Here is a 21,937-nt window from a genome sequence, read left to right as displayed (position 1 = left end):
AATAGCTGAACAACGGTTTGCCTCAAGGATCAGTTCTCTCACCATTACTGTTCAACCTATATCTATCTGATCTACCTGACAGTTCGTCCAGAAAATACTGCTATGCCGATGACCTGGCTCTAGCCATAAAACACCAGGAAATGAAGACAACAGAAGAGATTCTAACCAATGATCTGTCTGCATTAGATAATTACTTCAAAATCTGGAGACTCCAACACAGCGCGAGTAAAACAGAAGTGTGTTGCTTCCATCTAAATAATCGGTTGGCGAATGTAAAACTGGAAGTAAGTTTCAGAGGCAGAATTCTTCGTCATAATTGAAACCCAAAATATCTTGGTGTCATCCTGGATCATACACTATGCTTCAAATACCTTCTTAACTTAGCTCAAAAGTTGAGGACTCGAAACAACATCCTCCATAAGCTATGCGGAACTACCTGGGGATCTTCAGCAATCACCCTGCGATCTTCAGCTCTGGGCTTGGTGTACTCAAGTGCTGAGTATTGTGCACCTGTTTCGACGAACAGTCATCATACAAGGTTTGTTGATAACCACCTGAATATGATAATGCGCATAATATCTGGCGCAATCATATCTACTCCAGTTTATTGGCTTCCACTGTTAACCGGTATAATGCCTCCTGATCTACGCAGATGTACTGCCCTTATGAGAGAATTCCACAAGATCTCCAGGAATTCTAACCTACCCATGCATAGCGACCTGCCACTTTTAAATCTTAAGAGACTGAAATCACCCCATCCAACTCTGTTTGATGCTGCTGACATGGTTGCTAAGGATTTCAAACCTCTTGAAAAATGGAAAGGTCAGTGGGAAGCAGTGACAGATGTGCACCTACATAACATCTTCTCAGGTGCTAAACTTCCAAGTGGATTCAACTTACCACACAAGACCTGGACTACTCTCAACAGAATACGTAACGGCCATGGCCAAGGCAGGGATGCTCTCTTTAAGTGGAAGAAGCCGCCTGATCCAGCCTGTGACTGTGGGGCACCATACCAGACTATTCACCACATTGTCAGTGAATGTAGGATTCAAGCCTATCACGGCACCAAAGAGGACTTCCTGCTACCAACTCCAGATGCAGTGCGCTGGATTGAAGGACTGGATATTGAGTTGTAAAGACACACTTAAGTTTCTTGTGTGTCAATATGTACATATGTATTTGTAATTTAATTTCATGATATGTCTGTATTAGCCGTATGTGAAATAAAATAAATAAATAAGCTGATCAGACAGGTAATTTTGAATGTCCTCACTGAATAATTCGTCACGTAATCTTGTATAAACCACCCCGTGCAATGAATTTAAAGTAAGGTGCGCTTCCACCTGGACAGGGAAGGTTTTTTTTTTTTTTTTTTTTTTTTTTTTTTTTGTGGTTTTAGGGCGCAAAACTTCTATGGTCATTAGCGCCCAAAAAGGACAGGGAAGGTGTGTAGCAGTGTAGTTCGAAGCAATTTATGTGCCCAAAGGGTCTGTTTCTAGCAACAAGGTGCCATTTCATAACTGGGAACAAGACTTTAGAGGACCTGCAATTGCGTCGATGCCTTTCTGGATAATGAAAGTCTTGATCTTCATCAGACCGAGAAGCAACTACGAACTTTGGCACTGATGGAAGAATTGTCCATGGCTGACAGTCACCTAGCTTTTTCTTGTGTGCAGAAGTTGAAGTGGAAGAAATCACTGCAGAAGTATCCCCCATGATTACCAGCATCTCCGATGGCGCGCTCCTTCCTAGTGGGAGGCCTCTCTCAGGGCACTCCAGGCCGCCTCAGATGACTGTAGCACCTCAGGTCACACCTCCCAAAAAACAGACAGAGGGACCATTCAGCACGTTCGGAAGGTACCAGCTCAGGTAATCACCTCTCCCTGAGTCTGGTCTTTGCCAGGGGGGTATGTATGTGTCCTACTTTTATACCCGAGGTGGAGACCTACGCATTACCCCATCACCAGCTATGCGTGGGAATGTGTGTCGGCCTTCAGACATGCACAGGAAGGACAGAAAAAGAAAGAAAGGGAGAAACAAAGAAAAGAAAAGAAGAGAAGAATACTCAAATGCCGCAGTGGAGAAGGAGGCAAAGAGAAGAACCAAGGAAAAGAGAAGGACAAGGTGAGGGCAAAGACTTTTCATTATAGAGATAAATAAGAGAAACCACGTCTTACATTCACAAGTGTCCATCTCCAGACGTAGGCACAAAACATACTCCCCAAGAGAGGGAAGGGATGGGGGGGGGGGAGGATCGAGGACAGGGAGGGATGTGGATAGGGAAGGTATGCATCCTGGAAAGGAAAGAGCTGCACTAGCTCGGGGTCCCATGCTTGCCACACACATATTCACAAAAGAGTTGTGGACCCTGGGGGGAGGGAGGGGGGGCTGCAAAGAATGAGTCTTGGGTTCATCACTTTCTAGCCGAAACCAAATGATTGTCTGTGGAATGGAAACTCTCCCCCCCCCCCCCCCCCCCCCCCCTGTATAACTGTAAAAGACCACGCCAGAGGGGTGAAGATGAGTAAAAGAGCAGGTCAGTTGAGGGTCGAGCTGAGGTGCCAAGCTCAGTCAGTCACAGGCCGATCTGGGCAGAGGAGGCAACAGAGTATTTTGCCAACCCCTCAATGAGCTAATAAGATTAAGTGGCCTTCCCTTAAAGAGAGTGGTAAGAGCCCCCTTCATGAATAAAATGTAAAACTAAGTCAGTCACTGGGAAATGTCTCCTAACACCAGGGATAGCAAGTCAGGGAGATTAAGCATCCACCACTGGGCGACTAGATTGTGACAGTCCAGCAAAATGTGAGCCACCATCAAACGGGAGCCACGATGACAGTGGGGTGGGTCCTAGCTATGGAAGAGATGAGCATGAGTCAGCCAAGTATTGATGATACAGAGCTCGGAAAGAACAGTAAAGTCCTTGCGGGAGGCCGGCCTGTAGGACCTCCACAGATTTGTAATCTCCTTTATCACCCGTAGTTTATTTGGTGAAATCAGAGTGAGCCATTCCATTAGTCCATGCACTTAAAACTTGATGGCATAATACCAAATGGAGGTCTATTTCTGGAATACTGATCTGAAGAGCTGGTTTACTGGTCTCCAGTTTGGCCAGGCTATCAGTGGCCTGGGGCCAAAATGATGGTCACTGAGCATCCATAATGTTCAAGGGCATGCAGGGAATCCTGGATAGCAATGACCAAGGGATGGCAAGGGTAGCAGTGATTGAGAGCTTGCAAACTGCTCAAGGAGTCACTGCAGATGAGAAGGGACCCACCAGGACAGGAACGGATATGCCCAAGAGCACAAGAAATGACTACCAACTCTGCAGTGAAAACGCTACAGCCATTCGGCAAGCAGAACAGTTCAGTATGTCCCACATTAGTATAAGCAAAGCGTACATGACCAGCCACCATCGAGGCATCAGTGTAGACTACTTCTGAATCCTGGGATGTGCCAAGGATGGAGAAAAATTGGTGGCGGAGGGCCATGGGATTAACCGAGTCTTTCAGATCTTGTGATAGGTGAAGAAAAGCTATGGCCGAGGGATGTACAACACAGCTGTACAGGTGGAGGAGGAAACAACTGAATTTCAGAGAGGACAGACCGGATGCAGATTGTGATCATAATCCCCGATCAGGGTCGCTTTTGCACAAGATGTATCACTGTGTTTGGAAAGAGGAGACGGTAGTTTGGATGATTAGGGGAGCTGCAAACGTGGGTAGCAATAATTGACAAGCTGTTGTTGGTGCCTGATCTGCAATGGAGGGATACAAGCCACCACGAGTTAGCTGTTCACAAAGTTCGTTCGAAAGGCTCCTGACGCAAGTTGAAGCCTGCAGCGGTATACTGGATGCAGTATCCACAATACTGAGGGTGATGCTGAACCGTATGCCAGATTCCCATAATCAAGGAAGTATTGTCTCATGGCTTTGTAAAGCTGTGCAGAAGGGTAGTGCGATCTGTGCCCCCGCTGGTGTTAATCAGGCAGCAAAGTTTATTAAGATTCAGCGAGCACTTCCACTTAGACCAGCTAAGATGGGGAACCCACGTCAATCAAGAATCAAAGACCAGTCCTAAAAAGCGATAAGTCTCCACCACACTGAGTAGTTGGTTGTTGAGGTAATGTTCTGGCTGTGCCTGATGTGAGTCTTGGAGACAGAAAATAGAAAGCCACGGGTGAGGGCTCATGCCTGCACCTATCGTTTGGCATCTTGCAGTCAACATTCAGCAAGACCCACACTAGAGGAGCAACAGTAGAGGAAAAAGTCATCAGCATACAAGGAGGGTGATACTGAGGACCTCACAGCTACTGCTAGACTACTGATGGGTACTAGAAAGAGAGGGACACGATGAAGACAGCTGGTCACATGGCACACTCCATGTAAACCAGATTATCAATAGTAGAACAGCCTTGGTGAAAACCAACCTGGGATGGAGCCAGAAGACCCCGAGACTCAAGAAGCCAACACAGCTGCCAGCTCACCATGCAATCAAGCAACTACAGAGAACACTGGTGAGACTTATTGGCTGATAACTGTCCATATTAGAGGACGCTTACCAGTATTCAAGAGGCAAAAGTGTAATTGTGCCAGTAAATTTTTGAGTTCTTCATCACAGCCAATGGCATGGTTCCATCCCACAAAGGGTTATGGGTGTTGAAATCCCCCAGGATTAGGAAAGGTGGAAGGGGAGGGGGGGGGGGGGCTGAGAAACCAATGCGAACAGTATGTTCTGAGACACTTCACCACCGGGAGGGAGGTAAACACTGCAAATGGTAATATCCTGAAATGCTCTTTCTCAAACAGCCACAGCCTCCTAAGATGTATTAAGAGGCACAAGTTCACTATATAGAGTGTCTAGAACATATGTGCAAACTCTGCCCGACACCCCATATAGTCATTCTTGTAATATCCCCGGTATCCATGAAGAGCTGGGTTCTGCACTGCTGGAAACCAAGTCTCTTGAAGGGCATTGCAAAAGGCAGGTGAAGGGCTTACAGGATGTCACAGCTCGGCCAGGTGGTGGAAAAAACCACAATTCCACTGGAGAATAATGTTGTTGATGTACAGGAAGGCTATGAAGGGACCAAAGGGACAGGTTACATGTTAGGATTACATGCTGCCATTGGTTGATGGGTTATGGCGTCAATATACATAGGTTCCGGGTTCCATTGTGTGGTGCAAATTGGGACTTCAGGGGCTGCCGGAATCTCCGCCTCAGCCATGGCCACGGGAATGTAACAGGGAGGAACTGATGGCATGGGAGTCACTGGGATATCCTTCTTCTTGGAGAACATTTTCTTGTCTTTCCTCTGCTCAGAGGATTTCAATGACTGCGAGGGCTTCTCTGAATCAGTTTCAGGTAAAGATGATGATCACAAAGCTCTATGACCAGCAGCCTTTGACTCCTTAGCCTCTGGCTGGTGTCCAGTTGTAGATCGGCAGAAACCTTGGAAGAAAGTGGCTTGAGGGACCCCTTCCTGGCAAAAGAAGATCGAGAAAGCTGATTTGTCTCTGGCTGGGAGGTGGGGAGCAATGTTCCTGGTGGGTGGAAAGCCACTGATCCCAAACTAGCTGTGGGAGAAGCAGCAAGATGGAAGACCCCAACAATCACAGGGGCAGACGTGGTTGAGTGGTCCTGAGGGCCCACAGTAGGAGGTGCAACGGGCACGAGTACCATTGCTAAAGGGAGTGAAGATGTCGTAGCTGTAGCATATGGCATTGTTTGACATGCTGGTAGGAAGCCGTTCTTACTTCTTTTTAGCCTCTTGGTAACTGAGTTTGTCCAGAGTCTTTTATTCTTGTATTTTCTTTCCTCTCTGGAAAACAGGGCAATATGCTGAGCAGAGAGAATGGTGCTTTTCACAGTTGACACAGATGGGGCAGGGGGGGGAGGGGAAGGGGGCAGGTGCACAGGGAGGGCTTGCATGCAGCTCTTGTCCATAATCTCTGCAGATGGAGCTAGCACTGTGACATGAAGAAATGTCTTCAAATTTCAACCTTGACTCTTCAGGTAATAACTCACCCTCAAATGTCAAGATGAAGGCACCGGTAGCAACCCTATTGTTCCTTGGCCCCATATGTATGCAACAGACAAAGTGTACACCCCAACACTCCAAGCTCGCACATAGCTCGCCATCAGATTTTAAGAGCAGGTCTCTGTGGAAAATGATGCCCTGAACTAAACTTAGACTGTTATGGAGAACGGCAGTAACGTCACCTGGCTTGTTACAAGTGAGCAGTGCCTGTGACTAGGCAGGGGATGCCGTTTTAATCAACATTGACCCACTTTTCACTTTAGAGATGGCTGCCACTTCCCCAAACTTGTCTTCTAAGTTCTCCACAAAGAACAATGGCTTTGTGGCCAAGAAGGAATCACCGTCAGCCCCTGTACAAACCAAGTACTGCAGTGAGCATTGCTCTGCTTGCTGCTTAGCCCTGTGTTCCTCCCATGGTGTAGCCAGGGAAGGGAACATTTTAGGGCTGTACCTCTCTGCACTGAAAGAGGACTGTCCTTTCATACAGACTGCTGGTGCCGAGGCCACCAGCAGGAGATAGCTTCGTCTGCTTGATTTGTGATTGATATGCCGCTGTGCTACCCACTCCAAATGGGGGCTCTCACCATGGGCACCACCCTAACCCAGCAACAGCTACCTGGCCAGTAACCCTCTGCTGATAGTCTCATGTTCCAGTTAAAATGGGCACATACTCCCTGGCATATATGGGGAGTTATCTGCCCAGGCACCAACAATGAGGTCCCTGCATAGTCAGGGGTACCACCATGTAGGTATTTGACTACCTCACACACATCAGAATGGCTACTGTGCTGGGTTTTGAGTGTATTGTCGTATTAAAGCAAAGAGTGCACAGATCGAAAGGCACAAACGTGGAGCATTCACCACATTGGGCAATCTTCCCTGCGCAATCCGCACTTACGGAGAATTTTGAAAATTGGTGCCACGTCAAACCCAACAATGAGGAACATGTATTTGTTTAGTGAAAAGTTGTAGAATACACTGGAAGTGGAAATTTGAGGCCATTCATAAACCAGGCCCAAGAAGGGATGGCATCATGAAAACCATCCACTGGAGAGGCAGAAGGAGAAAGGGATAGTGGAAGTAGTATAAGCTTGCAGCACAGAGAGGAAGAAATGCTTCACAGGCTGGGGCCCTGTGGTGGACAAGGACAAACTCACAAAAGAGTTGTGAGCTTCCTGGGGGGGGGGGGGGGGGGGCAGGGAGAGGGGGAACAGGGTGGTGGGGGGGAGGGGGGGAGGAAGAATAGTGAAGAAAGCAGTACACAATCTGGATGGGGAAAGAGTAGTGTGGACAGAAGAGCAAAGGGAAAAGGAAGGGCAAAGGAGAGTTTTCTGTCAACATAACTCCATCCCCATCTTTGTACACTGCCTTCCACCATCAGTCTTGCCCTCCCCCCCACCCCATGATAGATTTCCCCCCCCTTTTTTGTTCCCCCCCTCTCCCCCCCCCCCCCCACCTTCTTTCTACAGCCCTTCCACCCTCAACACTCTGTACTCCCTTCATCTTGTGGTGCAGCTGCTGAGTCATCTTTGAAATACCTGCCTCATTCCCAATGCATTCTTCTTGTATCCTTCCCTACTCCCTTCTCATCTTGATCAACCTAGGGAACTGCTTTCAATAATCAATCATCATCAATAATCAGTCTCTCCCTGCTCACAGGTGTGTGTGTTTGGGTGTCTGTGTGGTTGTGTGTGTTAATGTGTGTATTTTTACTAGAAGAATAGCAAGGGCTCGACAGCTGATGTGAATTCAGTTTTGTGTTACGTGTTTCTATGCTCCACACAGCCATCCGCTATAGGTGTGTGGTTGGCTTTTCCTTATTTTGCGTTCTGATTTATGATATTTATGGTTAAAATCTGTATATAACCTGACACTAATTATATCAGGCCATGGAGTCTGTGAATGTCAGTGCTGTTCGAGATTTCCTCATACAATAAAGGCAAGTTCATCTGTGATAGCTGTGCAAGGGCTGTTCAAAAAGTAAGCTGACTTTTTAAATTGTACTGGCTTTTTTGTTATGTTGGTACACATGTCCTGAATGTATGTTCACATTTTCAAGAGTGCAGCATACTTCATTTGTTTCTGACAAATAAAAAAGTTGTTTTAGTGTGCGTGATGATTTTCGATTATTATAAAAAATGGAGCAAAGAATTTGCATCAAATATTGTGTGAAAAGTGGAATCAAGTGCTCTTGAAATGTTGACGGTGGCATATGGTGAGTCTGCTCTACGTAAAAAAATGGTGCAAGCTCTTGGAAGATGGCCGAGAAGATGCCAATGACAAATCACGCTCCGGACGCCCCAGCACATCAACGACAGATGATAATGTCAAAGCTGTGAAGAAAAGTGCTTTGGAAAATCGTCGATTATTGTACAAGAAGTTGCTGAGGATGTTGGCATATCGGTCAGCTTGTGTCATGCAATTTTTTCAGGTGTTTTGGGCATGAGATGTGTGTCAGTGAAGTTTGTTCCAAAACTTCTCAATTTTGATCAGAACTCTTGAATGACATCAACGATGATCCTGATTTGCTCAAAAGGGTCATAACTGGTGATGAAACATGGGTTTACAGTTATGATGTCGAAAACAAAGCCCAGTCATCCCAATGGAAGCATCCCGGAGAGCCAAGACCGAAAAATGCCGCAAAGTTTGATCACATGTCAAAGGTTTGCACACTGATTTTCTCAATTACCATGGCGTACTGCATTATGAACTTTTGCCTCAAGGTCATATGGTCAACAAGGAGTATTACCTTGACATTATGCACCGTTTGCGAGAAGCAATACACAAAAAGCGTCAGGAATTGTGGAAAAACAATTCATGGCTTTTGCTTCACGACAATGCACCTGCTCATTCATCATTGTTTGTGAGAAATTTTTTGGGCAAAAACAACACAACAATCATGCCTCAGCCACCATATTCACTGGATTTGGCCCCCTATGACTTTCCTGTTCCCAAAACTGAAGAGAACTATGAAAGGAGGAAGGCTTCCAGTGATTGTGGAACTAAAAACTGCACTGCTGGAAGTACTCAAGGCTGTACCAAAAAGTGCTACAAAAGTATTTTGAGGATTGGGAAAAGTGTTAATATTGGTGAATAAAAAAACATTTTTTCATAAAAATATAAAGTCACCTTACTTTTTGAACACACCTCGTACACACACCCACCAATGAGCCAAAACATAATCACTATTGTGAAGTAAAGATGAATAGGGAATCATTCTAGCAGCGATATGGGCAGTAAATGGAGAAATCCACTGACATAAGCAACTTTAACAAAGAGCAGATTGTTACAGTTCAGCTCCTGAAAATGAGCATCTGGAAACAGCAATCCTTGTTTGCTGTTCACTTATGCTACTGTCACGAGTACCTATGGATAGTGGTTGGAGGACAGTGAAACCAAGAGCAGGTGACAACATGCCGGGCATCAACACCTCATCATAGAATGCGGCAGTCAGAGGCTTGTCTATTCTGTGAAGCAGAATAGATGATGATATATGGCAGTTCTGATGACAGAGTACAATGATGGTGCAAACTCAAGGGTTTCTGAGCACACCATTCAACACATATTGCTGGAAAGGAGGCTCTGCAGAAGCCGATCCTCTATGTTTTCTCACACTGATACAACAACATTGTAAATTATGATTGCTACAGCTACGGATAATTGAGATTGCACTGAGGATCAATGGAAACATGTTGCCTGGTCAGGTGAAATGCATTTTTTGTTCCAATAGGTTGATGGGGTCAGCATTATGTTATGGAGAAAATTCGCCTGGTCTTCCATGGGGCCTGTTGTAGTAATCACAGGCACCATGACAGTTGTGATTATGTGAACATTACTGTGTACCACCTACATCCCTTCATGCTTGAGCATGAGGAGTATGATAGTGATGGCCACACTGATGTGGTGGAAACCAATTCACCTGTTGTGATCCGCTGGAGCACAACTAGGTTACTACTGAGTGCCAACTCTGCTCTCACAAAACCCTAGCCCATAATTTGTGGGAACTGCATGATCTGGGCATAGACATCTGGTGCCACATACGTCCAGAAACCCACCAAAGAACTCAAACTGAAGCCATGCAGAACTGCTGCTGTGTAGTGTTCCAAAGGTGGAATAACACGCCATTAAGCAGATGGTCATAATGTTTTGGCTCATCAGAGTAGGTTAGTTAAATTAATATATTGAAAAATGCAACAACAGTTTCCACATGCCTCTACAGTTTAATATTAGCAAACAGAATCTGAATTCACAAAAGGAATATTTCAGAAAGAAAAATTTGAAACTATATTAGAAAGTTTGTCATTTTTTAGCTATATGAGTCACTATCAAAAATTCAAAATGTATCAAACAAAAATAAAAACTGACTACAAATTAATGACTAGTAATCAGACTGAAAGAGTTTGCTTATTTGACAATAACTGCTAACAGTGAGAGTTTTATATATGTGATAATAGTGCTTACATTTTGACTTCTTCTTGTTCAAATGTTCATTATCAACTGTTCCAGACCGCCACTGAACTTTCTTCTTAGGCTTTGGTTTTCGGAGTCTTAGTCGAAGTGTAGGAACATCCTTAGAAAAGAATGCATAAATTACAGTGTGTCACTATCTGTAAAATTTTAGTTCAGCAAACTAATATTTAACACATGAAACAGGTATTTTTTCAAGTCAGTATTATCAATTAGAGGTACTTGGCCATAGGAAACAAACACAGGGAACTTCATAACAAGTCAAACAATACCGCAAAGATTAAATTTGTGACTTATTTTTAAAGACAAAACGATGAAATATTTTGTATGTTGTATAATAAAATCCTTATGAGGGATTTGTTAAGTAACGACAGTGACTGAGAAGAAACATTTGAATATATTCAAAAATGAAATTTAATGATAGTTTCTGTGTGCAGAATTTGTTATAACATAGTTAGTTAATTAAAAGCTTTAAGTAGTTGTGCATCTAGACAGCACTAGCCAAGGTTGGCAGTACAGCTACAACTAGTTTCTTTTTTCATGGTTATTTCCAAACACAAAGCATCATTTCATTCTTTGTATAAAAAAAAGAAAGAAGCTTGATGTAAGATTTCAAAGTATCTTCTAACAGTGTAGATAACATTCATTAGCTCATGCCTGCTTGGGGTATTTATCTTCAAGTGTCTGCCACTTCACATTTTGTGACACTTCTGTGACTCTCTCTTGCGACTCAAACAAACATGTGATCATTCATGTTGCCCTTCTTTGAATATGTCCAGTATTTCCTGTTAAGAGCCATGTGATGTGGATCTCACACACAGGAGGCACATTCTGGAATGGGTTTTGTGAGAGGTCTTGTTTATATACTGACTGTATTTCCTCAGTTCCTACAATGAAAAGAAGCCTGCCACCCATTTTATACCTGACTAAGCCTGTGTGAACACTCAATTTCATATCTCCACAAACTATTGCACCAAGTTATCTGTATGAGCTGTCATCTGTTCAACTGTCACTCACTGGTGTTGCAGCCGCAGAATACTTCTTTTATGCATTCATTTCCGAACATTTAAAATAAGTTCCAATCTTTGCACCACTTTGAAGTCTTATCAAGTTCTGGCTGAATATTTGATCATTTTTTTTTTTTCAAACAGTAGGTCATTACAGATAGTGGCATCATCTGCAAAAAGTATGAGCTTACCATTATCATTGTCAGACAGATCAACATAAACAGCAAGTGTCTGAAGACATTTCCATTGGGCATGCCTGAAGCACTTATACTTCCGTGCACGACTCTCCATATTGCATCCTGCCTATCAAGAACTCCTCAGTCTACTCACAAATTTCATTTGTTGCCCCCATATGATTGGAGTTTTGTTAATATGAATTGGTGTGATACAGAGTCAAATGCTTTTCATAAGTCAAGAAAGGCTGAATCTATTCAACTGTCTCGATTCATGCCTGTTATCATTAAAAATAAGTTCAAGTTGGGAATGAACTGTTAATATATGCATTTCTTTGGATAGGTTTGTGCAAGATATTCTTGAACTAATACTACAAATAAAAATGTTGCACTCTTTTGGACTCAGGATATGAACACTTTGTCTGGAGAGTTGCCCCAAAATATTATATCATATGATATTCCATAATGAAAGTAAGTAGATTATGCCAGCTAGTTTATGTTTATCGGACCTATGCAGGACAACATTCACAATGCAAACAAGGGTTTGTTTAGGTGTTCCAGCAATTCTAAGGTAAGCTTCTTCCAACTGAATTTAATATCATGTTTCTATTCCAAGAATTAAACCATCAACCTCTTCTATCTGCATATCGTCATATTTTGTGCATGGGTTGTGTGGAAACCATAGAAAAATTCTTTACTGGATTCAGTGCGTTTTTTTTCCATGTTTGAAGGCAGTGTATTGGTTAGAAACCATTCACTAATGTCCATCAAACTTTCATTAATGGCTCTTTCTACAATTACATTCTCTCCCATATTTGTATCCTCTCAAAACTTAGCCTCCATCAATATCACTTTAGAAAAGCCATTAACATACACAAGACAATGTAAGGGTCCTATGATGGAACTTTATGGGACACTACACATAATCAATTCTCACTCACAAGGGAACCTCCCCATCGCACCTCCCTCAGATGTAGTTATAAATTGGCACAGTGGATAGGCCTTGAAAAACTGAACACAGATCAATCGAGAAAACAGGAAGAAGTTGTGTGGAACTATGAAAAAATAAGCAAAATATACAAACTGAGTAGTCCACGCGCAGGATAGCCAACATAATGGACACAGTGAGCTGGGGGGCGCCGTGGTCCCGCGGCTACAGTGAGCAGCTGCGGAACAAGAGGTCCTTGGTTCAAGTCTTGCCGCGAGTGAAAAATTTTACTCTTTATTTTCACAAAGTTATGATCTGTCCATTCATTCATTGACGTCTCTGTTCACTGTAATAAGTTTAGTGTCTGTGTTTTGCGACCGCATCGCAAAACCGTGTTATTAGTAGATGAAAGGACGTGCCTCTCCAATAGGAACCAAAAACATTTGATCGCAAGGTCATAGGTCAACCAATTCCTCCACAGGAAAACACATCTGATATATTCTATACGACACTGGTGACGGCATGTGTGTCACATGACAGGAATATATTGTCGACCCACCTAACTTGCACACTTGGCGAATGGGTAAAAAGATTCTTCTACCTTGCCTGATTTAGGTTTTCTTGTGGATGTGATAATCACTCCCAAAAAAGTGATGAAAACATAAGAGTTTGTCACATAAACTGCAACAAATTAATGCAACAGTTTCACAGTCGCACAGTTTTCCCTGTGCTCTGTCAAAACATGTGTTTTTTACGTTTTCAAATGTTTCTGTGTGTAGACTGTCAAATCCTGCATATGTCCAAGCAAATCTGAACATGTCCTGGAATTTTGGAGAGCGAAGTTGATTATGTGTGAGTGCCTGAACTTTGATAATTGTCTGAAAATAAAAAATTAATATTTTCACTCGAGAGAAGACTTGGACCAAGGACCTCTCATTCCGCAGCTGCTCACGCTAACCACGGGACCACGGCGCTCGTAAGCTCACACTCTCCTTGATGTTGCCTACCTTGCGCATGGACTACTCAGTCTGTATATTTTGCCTATTTTTTTCATAGTTCCGCACAACTTCTTCCTGTTTTCTCGATTGATCTGTGTTCAGTTTTTCAAGGCCTATCCCTGTGCCAACTTATAACTAAATCTGAGGGGGGGGTGGGGGGTGGGGGGGGGGGGTGATAGGGAGGTTCCCTTGTCAGAAGAAGACTGCCACCTCAATACAGGATATTTTCCCATTGACATCTTTTATTTCCTGTTAAATATGAGTTGAACTACTTTCCAGAATTTCCTGCGAAGTCATACTATTGTATTTACTTAAACAGTTGTTATGATTTACACAGAATATATCAGCAGCCAGTAATTCATTATCTACAGATGCATGTACACTTTTTCACACTGTGTATGCAAATCGTCCTCTCTGAAACTGAAGAAACACTTCAACACAAACTTAAGTTACTAAGTGAAAATATGAGATTAGGAAAGCTCCAGTTTTTTTTCTATACTGTGCTCTCTCTCTCTCTCTCTCTCTCTCTCTCTCTCTCTCTCTCTCTCTCTGTGTGTGTGTGTGTGTGTGTGTGTGTGTGTGTGTGTGTGTGTGTGGACGCGCGCGCGCTTGTTTTTGAAGGGGAGGTGGCAGACTGATGTGTGGTACATAGACACATAAGAGAAAACAGTATTCACTAGTTTGTGAGTTCCAGCTCTTTTTTCTAGTGAAAGTACACTCATTCATACACACAACCACATAGGCACCCAATATAGGTGGGGCGGGAATAGGAAACGATGCACAAGGCAAGAAATGGGGTAGTGGGATAGTTGAAGGCAGGTCTGTCGACAGATGACTCAGCGACTCCATGGCAAAGTGAAAGAAGTTCAGAAGGTAGAGAATGTAAGATAAATAAAAGAGGGGAGGGCGGAAAGGAGAGGAAGATGGAGATGAGTGAGACAGGAGTAGGAGAGAAAGAGAGAAGGGCAAAAGAGGGGTAGAGAGAGAGAGAGAGAGAGAGAGAGAGAGAGAGAGAGAGATGAGGCAGTTGGGGGGTGGGGATATTTCGGAAGAAACAAGTATACAATGTGGATGGGGGAATAAGTAGTGTGGACATTGAAAGAAGAGAGAAGGGGGAAAGGTAAGGCAAGGCAGTGGGAAACAGGCTAGTGAAGGTTTAGGCCAGGGAGATTACGAGAGTACAGGATATGCAGGAGAGAGAATTCCCACCTCCATAGTTCAGAGAAGCTCTTGCTGGAAGGTAGTATCCAGTTGACTCCTATAGTGAAGCAGCTGTTGCAAGTCATTTGTGTTGTGGTGTGCAGGACATTCAACAACTGGATGATGGTCAAATTTGCAGGTTTGCCCCAGTTTGGTGGCAGCCATTCATTCATGCAAGTAGACAGTTGGCTGCTTGTCATCCTCCACATAGAATGTTGTACAGTAATTCAAGCATAGCTGATATATAACATGGCTGCTTTTGCACGTGGTCCTGTCGTTTATTGTTGGGAGTTGGTCCACTTGATATGAACAGACATATTTATGGAGCCAAGCCATCTGAAAGGTGGCAATACATATCGAAGATGATTCACTGAGTTGAGAAGGATCAGATAAAACAGATTTGGGAGTAGATGTTGAGGTTATGGAAGACAGAGAAAAGGATGTCCTTGTCATGTGTCCACACCATGAAAATGTCATCAACGAATCTGAAACATATAAGAGATTTTGAGGTGTTGACTGGATTGGAAGAAATCCTCCAAATGGTCTATAAGTAAGCTGGCACAGGATGGTACCGATCTAGTACCCATGGTAGAACAATGGATTTGTTTATAAATTTGGCCTTTTAAAGTGAAATAATTGTGGGTCAGTACGGCGTTGACTAGGAGGTTACAGACGATAGTTTGGAGGTGTTGGTCAACAAAGGCAGAGGTTTATTCTGTGGGAGCAATGTACACAGCCACAATGGGGTGACGAGCAGAGAGACCTGTGGCATTGGGTTTGAGGAGGTTGGGGACTAGGTAGAGGGTTGGAGTGCAAAGTTTTCTGGTGCAAAGAGGGAACTGGATTCATGTGCCATACTTTGAAATAGACTTATGGCTTTGAGAGCTACTGGGGGCTATACTGGACATCAGGGATGGGACCATGGTTGTATATTATGTATGCAGCAGCTTTGTCCCAGAAAATACTTTCTAGTGCAGCTGCCTAGTAGGTAGGAGACAAGTTTGAATCCTCTCCTTGGCAAAAATTTTCATTTTTCACTTCAGTCTGCATATATAAATCATAGATGTTCGAGACTTGAAAAAGCATCTGGAACCGTATAGTTTCATTTTATTAAAGCACTGGTGCCTGGGTTTTGAGGCAGGATCCTTGTTTCATTCAGTGTTGAGGTATTATTCAAATACAGATGCAGAGCCTCTGCAATGCGGTTCAAGTTTAAGGTGAATACCAAGTGGGCTGAGGTGTGAATGAGAATTTGGATCGAGGAGGGAGGAGTGGTAGGGTAGTTTGTGCAGTTGTGCAAAGCTACTGTGTCAGGGTGGCACAGAGGTTAGTGCATCTCCCTAGTGAGCAAGAGACCCGGGTTTGAATCCTAGCCTTGGTACGAATTTTCATTCGTCACTTCAGTCTGCATATATACATCACAGATGTTTGAGACTTGGAAAGGTTTCAGGAACTACATAGCTTCATTTGATTACTGTCTGTAAGGCTCTGCAACCACAAGAGGGAGCTACCTCATTAACTACGGGTTAATCCGATACGATCAATGCGGAGGCAACATACAATGGTGGATTCTGTTCAAAAAGACAGGAAGGAAGACCACCATGCAGTCATAGTCTCCTACATAGTGTGGAGTTTATTAGAGCAAGTACTACGACTAATGGCAGAGATAAGATTGTGAATAGCAGATATCATAGGGCAACATGAGTAACACTGATTAATAGCCAGGAAACTGTTCAATTACGTCACTAAAAATTGAAACACATCTGAGAGCAGTGTGTTTAATAAACTAGAGGGCTCTGTTAATGGCCATCAGCTCTGTCATAAACCACTAGATATTCCCAGCAACAAATGATTTTTCCTGACTGAGGCATGATGTAAAAGCATATCCCACTCCTGAAGAACTAATGGCCTGACCAAATAGAATACAACCTGGCAACATGGCCTGCAGCCTAGAACCAAGGCGGCCAAGCTGCATCGCTGAAATACCCGTTATTGATCTCATGTCAATCACACATTGGGCTGTTTTTATGCAGTGGACCAGTAGCCAGCTGTGGCAGGCAGCACCAAGCTGTCTCCAAATATAAATTTGCCATTGCACTCACCAATTGTGCATACTGCAGGCGATTTTAAATGTTGTAGTCTCACACAGATGGTTGAGACAGGAGATAGATTTGCCAAATCAATGAGAGCACAGTGCACACAGTGGAGATTGTGCAATCAGAAAAAGCTTGCAGAAGAGGTGAAGAAGTACAACTTCTTTTCCCTAATATTTTAATCTTCATATATGCTCCATATTACATGAAATATACTCAATTAAAGCACAGTACTAAATACTGGAAATTAATTATTGCACATTATAATATAGCTTACAGCAAGTATACATGTAACACCAAAATCAAAATGAGAAACAATACACTGGATATAAAAACAGAAAGAAGTGTCACCATTGTTAAAATCTGACTTTGTGTAAAGCAACTACATGTCTTGTTTAAAAAAAAATTAATTTTCTAGCCCCTTCCCCCTCCAATGGCACTCCTGACACCTAAATGAATCATTTCATTTCTTGTTTCTAACAACTGAAAAGATATTATGGAAAACTATAGTTCCATGGCACAATTTTATGAGAAATATCTATGGCAAAATTTTGCCAACACTCCAAAAACTGTTGTAAACTTAGCATTTCAAGTCACTAAAGAGTTTACTTACCAAATTATGTATGGATAACAAAAAAGTAGAAATTTTATGTACAGTTTCACACAGTTGTTGCTCGATTCTCTTTCCTTTAAAGGTGTTCCGCTACTCAAATGTGCTACAGCTAGTAGTCTACAAAAGTCCCCTTTACTGAAAGTGTGACAAATATTCCTCAGCATTTAAGTATCTAATGAGATACTGGAGAGTATATCTCTGTGGCTATGACAAGCTCAGAAAGTTCAGTGTTGACATGACTCAAATACTATCTTTTTAGTTATTTTGTAGAAAAACATTCCAAATTTCAGTGCACACTTGCTTTACTGTCTTGCAAACAACAGAATGTTTTATTTGAAACAAAAATACTCTTACTACAGTCCTGTCTGCAGTTGTCAAGTACATGGAAAGACAGCATTTGATAATATAGAAAATAAAAACTGGTGAGAGGGATTTACATAGATTTCACAGAATGAATGTCAAATACTAGAGTACTACATAATAAAAAGAAGTTCATATCTGACTGGAAACAGCAGTATAACATAACAATATTATACCTTCAAAATACTCTTGCGATATAGGAAAATACTTGAAAAATCTATCATGATGAGAGTCTATTCAATACACATGTGATACTTTCCCCTTAGCTTTCTCTCTTTGTATCAATGTCATCCAACACCTTCTTTTGTTCATAGCTACCATTTCTTAGCACTACTATGAGGAGTTGATCTTCATCTGAGCTACTCATTGCTACACAAAATTTGTTACTTATCACAAAAATATAAAAAAAACCTCATATTATTCAAACAGACCACACCGCTCACACAAAGAAATTTCATCCTTCTTGATGTTGCCAAATCATTTACCGCCATGACAATTGTGCTACTCATGCAAGCCGCTTAATGGTGTATCGGCCACTTTCACAGTGCAATAGCTGACACAGCAATGGCACGTTGCCACCACCAGCCACTCTTGCTTGTGTGGCTTCCCTTGCTGCTGAATGAGGTGGCCATCCACTGTGGTCTGAGCCATGCCACCAGGCCACATTCTGTTCGCCAGGCCTTAACAAGGTCACGAGCATGACTGAAACCTAAGGTCCTTGAAATAGATCGGTCCTAATTTGTGGTCCGATTAGTAACCAAGGAGAACTGCACATGAATATATTCTAAGGAAGATAGACAGAGGTCCCGGCAGTGTCTCTTGAGGCAAATTTCAACTGAAAATCACCCTAGAGTGAGTGTTAGGTACTCAACTCCTGACAAAACAAGAATTTGATAAGTCAGGTAAGTATGCACTTGTCGTACAGTGATTGCAAAAGTGGGGAAGAGTTGATACCATTAGTAATGGAGAGGAAATATCCCCACTTTGGCAAGGAGAATGTTCTCTAGAACTAATCCAGGAGGTGCCAGTGCTCAGTCAGTGAAGAAGATGCCTTGAGCTATAAACTAGGCAATAACAGTCCAGTTGGGTCGAGACCAGGGTGAGTAAACATGAAGTAGAGTAGCGTCATCTGCACCCCAAAAAGGAATGGGAACAAAAGATCAGTATGTTCAGCTTTCTTGTGCATTTAGTCTTCAGTTGATGAGTACATGGCAGCCATGTTAACTTCTTGTCACAGACGAATTCAAACAACTAGGTCTGTGCTATAACGTCCAAGTACTGGGTACTCAAGTACAGTTCTAAGTTGGAATGAATAGTAGTTATGACAACAGAAATGCATGATTCGCATTTTTGTGGAAGAAAATTTGCAGGTATAGAAAATAGAGACTGTTAGGATGGCTCGACGGAAATAGTGTTCAGTCATTGCTACAAACTGGAAGCTATTCTAAATGCAGAATGCAAAAATCATAGACACAAAGTGCAGGGGTAACCACTAGTCCAACAGAGATCACAAACCCAATGGTGATAAGGAATAGTGTAACACTTAGCACTGAGCCCTGAGGGATGCCACTCTCTTGTCTGGTATCATACATTATTGTTGTATCAGGCAGAACACATTCCCAGGCTGGCAGTAAATCATGCGATGCTCCTGCCAATCAACTGCCGGTGCATCTATACACCATCTGCTGCTCGCACACGTAGTGCCGCCACTGTGCTAACATAAGAAGATGCCGCAGTGAGGCCACCCCACTCTACTAACAGAATCAACCACAGCCTCCGCAACATTTATAGCAATTTTCCTGTACTGTGATAATTTACAATGACTAGGTTCTGATTAGGGGACTCTCAAGGAATTGCTGTTCCAAGTTAAGTAAAGTTATTGTTACACTCAGATTTCAGCTTTCTGTCTAGGCATCCACCTGTTCCTTGGCCCACCTGTTCCTCGGCCCATCTCTGGCCGATCCACCACTGGCGACAAGTCAACATCCTCGATTTTTTTGGTTCTATTTCTCATCACATAGCTGCTTCGCAACAAGTTTACCTTTGAGTGTGTCTATTTTTGCAAATTTGTCACTGGTCAACTGCTTGTCATTTCATTACTGTCTTCTTGTTTCAGACCGTGGTTCTGCATTTACCTTCGAACTATCTGTTTCTTCTGTTCAGAGCCTCATTATTTTGTGTGTTCTCATATTTCCCTTCATTTTGTATGTTGGCCATCGCTAGCCCTCCACAAGAATTGTCAGCAATATAGATTGTTCAGTTTCAGTCACAACAGGTGAACCAACTTACGGAAATGATGAAAAGACCAATAGCCAAGCAAGCGAACCCTGAGCCACCACCTCCACCAACCACAGCACCTGTTTCCGTGCCGCCTTCAATGCTTTTGACTCCACAGAAATGGAATGGTTTGAGTACCATGCACAATTCAACACCCACCTGCAGGTGCATCACATTGAAAGTAGTGACAAGCAACCTAATTTTCTTGCAACAGTTACAGTGCCCGTTTACTGGATTGTCTGCAAACTTTTCCCTACTGTTGCCTTGATGGTGTTCCCTATCATGAACTAGGTGCTGCTTAGAAAAGTACTGTGATAAACAGATTAACGTGACAGCTACCTGTTGTGAATCGGGCAGCAGACTTTCAAGGGCGTACATGCCACTGTAAATTTAAGTGTTGGTGTGAATGTTATCACAGTGATGCCGTGATCAGGGATGACATTACTCAGAATATGTCACATTTTCACATATGCAAACAGATTCTCAAGTATCCTGACCCTACTTCGCAATATGTTTTGAAATTAGTGGAGCATCATGACTCGCGATACAGTGCAGCAGTAGACTTTGATTAAGCTCCCATTTGTGCAATACAGAGTAGTAGTAAACAGCTGTGCTCATTGTTCACGTGCTGCAGTGCGAGGAGTCTCAGCCAGGATGGAAATGTAAACAAAATCAGTGTGCTAGGCAGCATACTAGTGGTGTTAAATCTTGCCATTGGTGTTTCATAGCACACAACTTCCAGGCTTGCCTGTCATGGTGTCAAGTGTTATCTTTGTAGCCCGCTTGGTCACATTCAATATGTCTGCTTGCAAAAACGCAAGTCCAACACATACTTTGTACATTCCTAAAAGTCTCAGTCAATGGATGTCAACAAAATTTCAAAGCCACGTGGCTACTCTAATGTTGCACAGTGCAATCAATTGCACACGTCTTCTATTCAGTGTCAGGCAAATAAACTGATTGTCACTCTGTAGATTGCAAACAGCAAAACCTGCACATAGGTAGCTAATAGTGCATCAGTTATTTTGCTGAACAAAAGCACATACAAACTGTTAGGCAAGCCCAAACTACGAGGGTTGGAACTTTAAAGTAGTAACTATTTATTTATATAATGGAAGGAAACATTCCACGTGGGAAAAATTATATATAAAAAACAAAGATGAGGTGACTTACCGAACAAAAGCGCTGGCAGGTCGATAGACACACAAACAAACACAAACACACACACAAAATTCAAGCTTTCGCAACAAACTGTTGCCTCATCAGGAAAGAGGGAAGGAGAGGGGAAGACGAAAGGAAGTGGGTTTTAAGGGAGAGGGTAAGGAGTCATTCCAATCCCGGGAGCGGAAAGACTTACCTTAGGGGGAAAAAAGGACAGGTATACACTCGCACACACGCACATATCCATCCACACATACAGACACAAGCAGAAATATGTCTGCTTGTGTCTGTATGTGTGGATGGATATGTGCGTGTGTGCGAGTGTATACCTGTCCTTTTTTCCCCCTAAGGTAAGTCTTTCCGCTCCCGGGATTGGAATGACTCCTTACCCTCTCCCTTAAAACCCACTTCCTTTCGTCTTCCCCTCTCCTTCCCTCTTTCCTGATGAGGCAACAGTTTGTTGCGAAAGCTTGAATTTTGTGTGTGTGTTTGTGTTTGTTTGTGTGTCTATCGACCTGCCAGCGCTTTTGTTCGGTAAGTCACCTCATCTTTGTTTTTTATATATAACTATTTATTTAAGCTCACAAAAAATTGAAAAGTGTTTCAAAGTTTTACCGAGC

General features: G+C 42.9%; 1 protein-coding gene across 1 annotated transcript in view; it reads right to left on the bottom strand.

Annotated features, from left to right (window-relative positions):
- LOC124615528 (E3 ubiquitin-protein ligase PPP1R11) overlaps positions 1-21,937 on the bottom strand; it is a 79,554-nt gene that overhangs the window by 40,131 nt on the left and 17,486 nt on the right. Inside the window, exon 2 of the mRNA XM_047143488.1 lies at positions 10,502-10,610. Coding sequence (XP_046999444.1) covers positions 10,502-10,610 — 109 coding nt within the window. The remainder of the gene's footprint in view (positions 1-10,501; positions 10,611-21,937) is intronic.

Source organism: Schistocerca americana, chromosome 5 (genome assembly GCF_021461395.2).
Source record: "Schistocerca americana isolate TAMUIC-IGC-003095 chromosome 5, iqSchAmer2.1, whole genome shotgun sequence".
Classification (NCBI taxonomy): Eukaryota; Metazoa; Arthropoda; class Insecta; order Orthoptera; family Acrididae; genus Schistocerca; species Schistocerca americana.
This window is presented reverse-complemented; position numbering and strand designations above follow the sequence as displayed.